Genomic DNA, 9064 nt, shown 5'->3' on the forward strand with positions numbered 1-9064 from the left:
GGGAGAGGGAGAGGGAGAGGGAGAGAGAGAGAGAGGGCTAAGCAGAAGGCTGCACACTTATAATCCCAGCATTTGCAGAGACTGGAGGATGATAAGTTTAGGCCAGCCTATGTGATGCTGTGACATCCTTCAAGGTGTTATGGGCAAATAAAGAGGAGGCATGGTGGTACACACCTGTGATCCCAGCACTTGGGATTCTGGATCAGGAAGTTCAAGGCTAGCTTAGACTACATAGTAAGACATGCCTCAGATAACAAAATAAGCTCAAAAAGAGCAAGAAAACGAGATGGCTTATTATAGAAGCAGGAAACAAAAATGGTGCTTTGTAAAGATTCTAAGACTGGAGCATCTCCATAGGCCAAACGGGAGGAGGCAGTGCCTTGACGGACTCAAGCTCACACTTGTGCTCACTCTAGGGAACTCAGGGAAGTCAGAATCCGGAGCACCACTGATGGATTTCCCTGGGGATGGGAGCTCAGAGCTATCTCCTCCTGTAAGAAAGGAGGGACTCGAGATAACCCGTGCTGGCTTGTTCTGCTACCTGCACTCATGAGTGTCCCGCAGTGTGAGAGCTGTGGTGCCTGGGGAGCTGGGTCTGGCATCCACTGTGACCCAGTGAGGGTGCAGACAAGGACTTAAGAGAGAGCACTCTAGTCTGCTAAAGAAGTGTAAAACTCTGTGGTGTGATGGCCTGTGAATTCAGGGAACAGAGGAAGCAGGTGTCTGGCTCTCCCCACAGGTGGTAAAGAACAGTACAAAACTGCTTACTTAAAAGGCTTGTTGAAGGTGGACCTTGGTGGTTAGCCAGAGTGGGAGAAGGGGTGGAGACAGAAAGGGACCCCAACCTGAGGGCTGAGATTAGGGCCATGCAGCTTCTGGCAACTGTGAAGAGAGAGAGGATCAAGGGTAGCGAAGAGTGTATGAGGCAACCCAGCCAAGGAGAGGCCAGAGGCTCAACTGAGAAGAGGACAGAGGTGCTGAGGCACTGGCTGCAGGGTCTGGTCCCTGGCTCATGCATGTGGAGGTGGCCAGTGGCCACTGCCTGGGCCACTAGCTGGAGGAGGCCAGCTGTAGTGACCCTAGTCATCCAGACACCTCAGCGTGCTTTCTTAGCTACCCCACAGTGGTGCAGTCATTACAGTCTCTCTGTGTATCTTGGTTCCTACTTGGAAAACGTGAAAACACCTTCCTCTCCTTTAGATTGATTTTATTTTTAATTGTGTGTACGTGCATGTGTCTACATGTGGATATGTACACATGAGTGCAGGTGTCTGAGAGGGCCAGAGGCACTGGATCTCCCAGGAGCTGGAGTTATAGGCGTTTGTGAGCTATCCACTGTGGGCTGCTGGGAACCCACACTTAGGTTCTCTGTGAGAGCAGTCTGCACTCGGACCCACTGAGCCATGTCTGTAACCCACTGACTACTATACGCTTGACTTTCCACTGTCATCATTCAGAGCAAAGTACGAGGTCCCGTGAGCGGAAGCCCAGATAGCATGAATGCGTCTCGACTTAGTCACCCTGGTCAGCTAATGTCCCAGCCTTCCAGCGCCTGTGACAGCTTACCTGACTCAGACAAGAAAAGGTAAGCTATGCTTGACAGTGCCAAACGCCAGGTTCAAGGGCACGCAGGGAGACTGGAACTGGACGTGCGTGCTTGACACCAGTCACTTCCAACCTCGGGTCTTGTCTGCACGTCTCTCTTTATGTTCATAGGATCAATGGACACAGACATGGTTTTTTTCATTCTGCTCCAACCTTTTCTTGTCACGTGCCGACTAGGTTCCCTGTCCAAGAACTGGATTACCAGTTGCCTAGTGAGAACCCGGAAATTGTTAGTCGGGCTGTACAGGGATGCTAATTGTTCTTTAAAACCCACTTCAGGGTGTGCCCTCTTTGTCACACCTGAGCCCCTGGCTCTCTCCCTCCCAGGGACCTCCATCCAGAGCAGTAGTTCTCAACCCGTGGGTCACGACCCCTATGGTGGTCACTATCAGATATCCTTCGTATCAGATATTTATATTATGATTCATAACAGTAGCAACACTACAGTTATGAAGTAGCCATGAACATAATTTTATGGTTGGGGACACCACAACACGAGGAGCTGTATTAAAGGGTCCCGGCATTAGGAAGGCGGAGAACCAAGGATCTCGTTAATGGCTGCTCTTCCCACCCAGTGCCTCCCTCCATCCTCTGTTCACCTCTTTTACTGTTTTTCTGCTTTTTAATTGCTTTATGGGAGGGTTGCTGTACTTTAGGGTCAGAGGACAACTGGTTCCCTTCTTCCACCAAGTGGGTCCTGAGGCATGAAGTCACCAGGGATGGCAGTGGGTGCCCTCACCCGCTAAGCCCTCTCTCAGGTCTTTCCTCTCTCCTGACAGATACTGTAGCTCTTCCCTGGCAAGGCTTTTAGCTTCTCTTTTGCTTCCTGAGTCTTTAACTTCTAGCCAAGTCTTCCGCTTACCTAGAGTGACAATCTGACCATTTTAAGTGTTTATGAACACATCAGTGTGATTCTTGGGTTAGTCTGTTGTGTCTTAAAAATGGCTTACCTTAGGCTAGTCCAACCTGAAGTAGCAGCGGCAATAACAATACAGTTGCTGGGTCCCACCGTGGACCCTCTGAAGTGAGGTGGTACCCAGCAGCTCTTTGACTGGTTCTGTGACACACTGAAATACAAAGACTTGCTTTCTGACGAGACAGATCCTCCCTCCTCAGATTTGTTCTGGTGGTTTCTACCTGCAAGGCACACTGCTCCCCGTCCTCCACACTCACGAATGGCCCCATCTTGGGGTCTGCTCTGTTCAGCTCTGCTGACATTGCTTATATCTTCTGCATTCTGGGGCCCCCTGTAGTCCAGATGCTGGAAGCAGTTCCTGATGGTAAGTCTCTAGGAACAGGAAGGAGGTGGATGATGGCCTGCAGTGAGTGTGGGAGGGATGAGCTGACTGGTAATGGGTACAAGGCCTGTTTGGGGAGACGATGAAAAGTTCTGTAGTTAGACATAGTGATGACTATACAACTGCACAGATACTGAAGGCATGCATTTGTTACGGTGCAAACAGCCAGGACTTCTAACATAAATTACATAACAATAAAAATGGTTTTTAAAAGTCCTGTTTTTGATCCTAGGGAGTGTATAGTCTTTAGTATTTAATTATACGTTTTTGTGGAGTCTTAATTACCCCTCCCATCTCTTGCAAGCTTCCAGAGGCCAGACACCGGGTCATTAATCTCTCTGTGCTCTCTGGAGCTGACAGTGAGCCTTTAGCCTGGCCAGGAGCCCTGTGGACGTGCTCTTGGTTATTCCCCACACAGAATGTCACGTTTGAAGGGAAAGGAAATCTGAGGTGCTGGTACTTTTCCTCCAGTGATAGCCCCTGAGTTGAGAAAGGTTATCCTGTGAGCATGGGTAGAGTGAATATCTTATCTCTCTGTTTCACAAAACTCTGGTTAGAAAAGGACACATAGTTTGGTTTGGCTTGCCCCATGTCATAGGCAGTCCATGATAGAAAACCAATTGTCCGGTTTCGACGTAGTACGTTCCCAGAACCGTACACCGTGGAAGCTCATGTATTTCTTGATCTATTTTTTATTTCCATTTTTAAAACTGTGATTTGGGGCTATATCTCAGGGGTAGAGCACTTGCCTAGCCTGTGCTCAATTCCCAGTACTGCCAACAAACAAACAAAAAACTTTAGAAAACAGGTGATGGAACATTTTTAGATGCTGGTACTTTGGATGGAATTTTGGTTATATGTCAATCAAAAGGAAACCCTGGAGCTAAGACAGCACAGCATCTCAGAGCACTAGCTACCATGGTGGAGAACCTGGGTTCAGCTCCCAGCACCCTCGTGGTCATTCACAAGGGCTCTAACCCCAGTTCTGGGGATCCAGTGCCATCCGTCATCATCCATGGGCATGTACATGGTGCAGAGACAGACATGCAGACAAACACATACACATAAAATAAAGATAAATCCTTTTTTAAAGGCTTTTATTATGTAAGATCTGTTTACTGTTCCATATTTTCAGCAGTGTTACCGCTCATGGGATTTGAGCGCCTGTCGAGTATTTAGCTAGATTCTTGAAATCACCAGTCAGCGGTGCGGTGCATTAAGACATGAGTAATTTCTGTGTGGGTTTTAGAACGGTCTGAAGAGTTCTTTAGCATGGTTTAAAGCAGTCTGTTAGCCCTGGTAAGATCCTGATGACCTTGTTCTGGTAATCTGATCATTATCTTCAGTGAAGAACTGGTGGCCGAAGCCCACGCCCTCTGTTCCCGGCTAGAAAGTGCACTGCAAGACACTGTGAAGGAGCAAGACCGGAGCTTCACGGTAACAGCCTGTGGGGAGCCCAGCTTGTCCCTTCCCTTCCTTCCCGCAGCAAACCAGGAAAGGCAGTTTGGCGTCAGCCTTGACTCAGCAGAGATTCATGACTGTCTCTGCATCTTTCAGGTTTTCATAATTATTTCATGCTTAGGAATGCCTTGTGCATTCACGATCTTAATCCTTCTGAGACTCAATCCTGACAGGGGGCATCGGTACCAGAAGCCCCTTCCCTATCTGTGGGACTATTGTAGAACGTCTGTATGTGTTGGGCACTGTGCTGGGCTTTGTGACAAAAGAGAAACCTGTCACACAGCCTGTGGTTCAAGGGCTCAGTTTAGCCACAAGCAGTAGGAATGTCAGAGAAACTGACTTGAAGAAAATCTAGCTGCGATCCTGGCACTTTCAGACAGAGCTTAAACAGTTGTCGGTGTCTAACTGGCTTTTTCCTGCTAATGCAAGCATCTACTAACTACTCTCACATCTAACTTTGGGGAGTCAGAAGGAACCCCATTCAGTTGCCGTCCTCGCTCACCTGTCTTTCTTCGGTGAGCCTCCCTAACTCCTGCTGCTTCTCACTCGCCTCCTGGTGCTGCTGTCTTCCATCTTGCTACTTGCTTGCACTTTAGCCAGAGAAAAGCCTCCTCTGGTTGGCATGGAAACGGATAACTGAGATGATTCCCACCTATCTGCAGCGAGTATGTAGATGAGCGCTCTACGCTACAGGTCGAACTAAAATGACCGTCCACATTCCACAGGCACAGAGTTCCAGGAACTTCAGCTAGTCCACTGGAAGTCTGCTGCACATGCGAACCTATAACTCGCTTGGCTCAAAGGTGCCCTGTAGTACCAGGACTGACGCTGATAAGGCTTAAACGTACTGCTAGATTGTGTTGCTTGCCTCCTGAAGAGGAACGATGGCCCCCCGCCCCGCCACTGAGTATTTAATGTGCCCGTTGACTTTCAGACTCTAGACTGGAGCTGGTTACGGACAGACGATGAAGACGGGTGTAGCCTGGAGCAGGCCTGTGACTGAGGTGCCCGTGAACTGGCCCGTGGCTCTCCATGTGATGATGTTCTGGTGTCTCCAGGTGGAAAATCTCACTCCCAGCAGCTGTGATGCTTGCCCGCAGCAGCCTAGGCTGGCCCTGTCTACACACTGGACGTCCTCTACCACAGAAGCACAATGCCAGTCACAAGCACTTGCAGCGACAGCACCTCATAGCTGCTACACAAAGAAAGCCACGCAGAGAAACAACAAATGTCTATCTTGAGTGTTTCCAGACAGCAGCCTGCCTGTCCCCTTTGAACTGCTGGAGGGAGGGACCTTGCCCTCCCCATCCCTTCTCACCTTACAGCTGGGGCGTCATCTGGATCCAACTCTCTCAGACATTGAATCAGAAAGTTGATGAGCCTGTATCTTTCTTCTTCTTCACTTCTCTCCTGGTAAATGTTTCTACCTTCTGTGCTGGTCGTTGCGGCAAACGACCTTTGACTAAGTTGTAGTGATGGTGATGCCAGACTCCCTGCTGTCTCTGGTCCTTTAAGCCACAGAGCGACTTACAGAACCAGGCAGAACAGAAATACAGCTACATACCTTGAGTCCCAAAGATTACCTGGAATCGATTGTCATGGAGAAAAAAGGAAGAAGAAGGTCTTATGCCAACTATGACCCCACTGAATACTCTGACTCCTGGGTTCCTGTCAGGTGTGTGTGGGTATTGCTGCCTCTTACAGTAGGTAGCAGCATTATTAAATTGGTTCATTTTATAAATAGTTTCTATTTTTGTAACATTACTCAGATATGTATCCTAGGCTCAAAGGTGTATTTCAACAGTATACCATCCCTAGGACTTCTGAGCTCAACATTCAACACCATGGGAAGTTTTGTAAAATTGAATCGTGTGTCTAGATCATGAGCCATCTTAACATCACACAAAACTTGTGTGTTTGCATGCATGTGTGTGTGTAAAAGCAGAACAGGCCCAGGTTATCATAAGCAGGTATATTCGATTAGAGAATAAATAAAGATGGAACAGAGAAATGTCAGAGTGGCCACCCCAGAGCCAGTATGAAGCATCAATGGTCAAATGAGTTCAGAGGTGCTGCATGCTTTAATTGTTTCTTAGAGATGGATACTGTGCACTGGTAAACTGTCTGAAAACTCTGACAATAAAGATGCTGGCTTAAGCTCAGCGTAAAGTTCCCCGTGAGTAATGTCATTGACCATAGAGCCCTACCCTTCATGTGTGCTCAGTGTTTAGAAATCCTGGAAAGGGATCCAAGAAAGGATGAGGTGAGACCAGACTGGGAAGGGAACAGATGCTGGGCTGAGAGAGAGCCTGGGTTTAATACGCTGTTGGGAGGCTTGGGAAAACTTCATGCAAGAAAAAGGACATTAATCCAAAGTGGTGTTTTGGAAAGTTTGTCCTTTAGAGCACTGTAAACTGACAGAGTGAAATTCAAGGGTTACTTCTGCTTCCCCAAAAGATTAATGTTCTACTGCCATGATGAAACACTGTGGTCAGAAAGCAAGTCGGGGAGGAAAAGGTTTATTTGGCTCATCAGTTTATCATCCAAGGAAGCCAGGACAGGAACCTAAGCAGGGCGGGAACATAAAGGCAGAAACTGATTCTGAGGCCGGGGAAGGGTGCTGCTTACTGGCTCAATCCTCTTAGCTTGCTCAGCCTGCTTTCTTATAGAACCCAGGACCACCTGCCCAGAGATAGCACCACTCACAATGGGCTGGGCCTTCCCCCATCAATCACTAATTAAGAAAATGTCCTACAGCCGAATCTTATAAAGACATCTTATCACAGATAAGGTTCTACCTGTGTTAAGTTGACATAAAGCTATCCAGCACAATGAAATAGATACTTCCCCCCCCCCAAGTACAGGCAAAATTCTGGGACATTGTGTATAAATAAAGCAGAGAGAAGGCAGACTATGCAGGCATCTGAGAGTTTATTTTGATGTTAAGTCCCCTAGAGGCCTATTCAAAGCCAACTAGTGGACTTTCTCTCTCACACACACACATGCACACAAAAGTCAAAAATTTTTTCTCTCTAAATGTAACAAATGACGTAGCTAAAGCAGAAATTTAAGAAATTGAAATCTAAGTGTCTTTAAGACTGTACTTCCCCTCAGGATTTGGGGAGAGAGCCCTTGCTGGCCTCTTCCTGTTTCGGTGGCTCCAGATAATCTTCAGCTTGTGGTAGTGTCTCTTTCTTAGGGGTCACTTACTTATTTTTTCTCATAGCTAAGGTATGTTCCATCAGGGCAAAGGACTTGCCCCTGACTGAGCCAACAAGGATGAGAGGTAGGAACAGGGAAGTTCTGGTTATGTTTGTCATAACATGACAGTCAAGACACAGAGCAGCCAGGCCAGAAATGAGGCCTATAACCATCAAACTCCAGTATCTCAGCCGGAACAGGGGTACCCTGTCCTCAAAATTCTACTACCTCCCGAAACAGTACTACCAAAGAGCTACCATATTCAAATATGAGCTGTGAAGGACTTCACATCCAGCCCTTCAGTCACCCCTGCAGTCTCCTCTTTCAAGGCAGTCCTTGTTTGATTTATAAGAAAACTTTTTTTTCATTTAATTTAGGGCCAGTCTGGCAAATCTAAAATAAATAAGTCTCTTGTCTCAAGATTTTAATACAATCATGCATTTTGTATATGATATGACATCCACACTTTCTAGAACTTAGGATGTAGACATGTTATGGGGCCACCATCAACCCAGTCTAATCTCTAGCCCCAACAAAACTCTTTTTTTTTTTTTAAACATATCCAAAGTAAGTGCAGCATCAACTCGTGAGACCAAAATCTCACCTGGATGTCAGTTTAAAAGTCTACCACCTCATCATCTTGATCATGTGTGGGCAACATTTCCCCATGTCCAGTGGGGGACATGAATTCAGCCGTTAAAGCACCAGCTACTCTTCCAAAGGACCTGTGTTTGACTCAGCACCCACATGGGAGCTCACAACCATCCATAACTCCAGTTGCAGAGGATGAGATGTCCTCTTCTGGCCTCTGCCGGTACCAGGCAAGCATATGATGTAGATGTACATACAGGCAAAACACCCACACACAAAAGATCAATCCAAGTAACTTTTTTAAAAAAGATTTCCCATCTCTGGACCTAGAACATGGGGAAGGCATGGACTGACGGCAGGAACAGGACGCTGGGAGATCACATTTCTCCTTCATACACAGGAAAACAGAGTAGGAGGGGGAGGTCAGGAAGTGGGACAAGACTATGAACCTTCAAACCTGCACCTTCTTTTTTTTGTTTTTGTTTTTGTTGTTTTTTTCGAGACAGGGTTTCTCTGTATAGCCCTGGCTGTCCTGGAACTCACTCTGTAGACCAGGCTGTCCTCGAACTCAGAAATTTGCCTGGCTCTGCCTCCCAAGTGCTGGGATTAAAGGTGTGCGCCACCAAAATGAAGTTTGACCAACTTCAAAATTTCCCATGGTCTTTAAACTTTAAAATTCCAGTCTCTATGGGACTCAAATCAATCCCTTAAACTGTGACCCCCTGGGAAATAAAAGAGCAAGTTACACACTCACAGCACATAACGGTGCTGAATATGCACTCCCATTACAAAAGGGAAGAATAGGGGAGCAATGTGGAAAGATTGGACCAAGACAGGACTGACACCAGTAGGGCAAACACTAAATGCTTGTTGGCTCTGTCTGCTATCTGAGGCATGAGTCTCTAAGG

General features: G+C 47.1%; 1 protein-coding gene across 3 annotated transcripts in view; it reads left to right on the forward strand.

Annotated features, from left to right (window-relative positions):
- Positions 1-6537, forward strand: part of Ikbkb (inhibitor of nuclear factor kappa B kinase subunit beta) — a 47060-nt gene extending 40523 nt beyond the window's left edge. Inside the window, exons 20-22 of one of the 3 annotated variants that reach the window (XM_028782899.1) lie at positions 1458-1585; positions 4250-4340; positions 5299-6537. In XM_028782899.1, coding sequence (XP_028638732.1) covers positions 1458-1585; positions 4250-4340; positions 5299-5367 — 288 coding nt within the window. In that variant the 3' untranslated portion in view covers positions 5368-6537. The other 2 variants (XM_028782900.1, XR_003713297.1) reach the window with 2 other exon arrangements.
- The last annotated feature ends 2527 nt before the right edge of the window (positions 6538-9064 follow it).

This window comes from Grammomys surdaster, unplaced genomic scaffold (assembly GCF_004785775.1).
Source record: "Grammomys surdaster isolate TR1022 unplaced genomic scaffold, NIH_TR_1.0 919, whole genome shotgun sequence".
Taxonomy (NCBI): Eukaryota; Metazoa; Chordata; class Mammalia; order Rodentia; family Muridae; genus Grammomys; species Grammomys surdaster.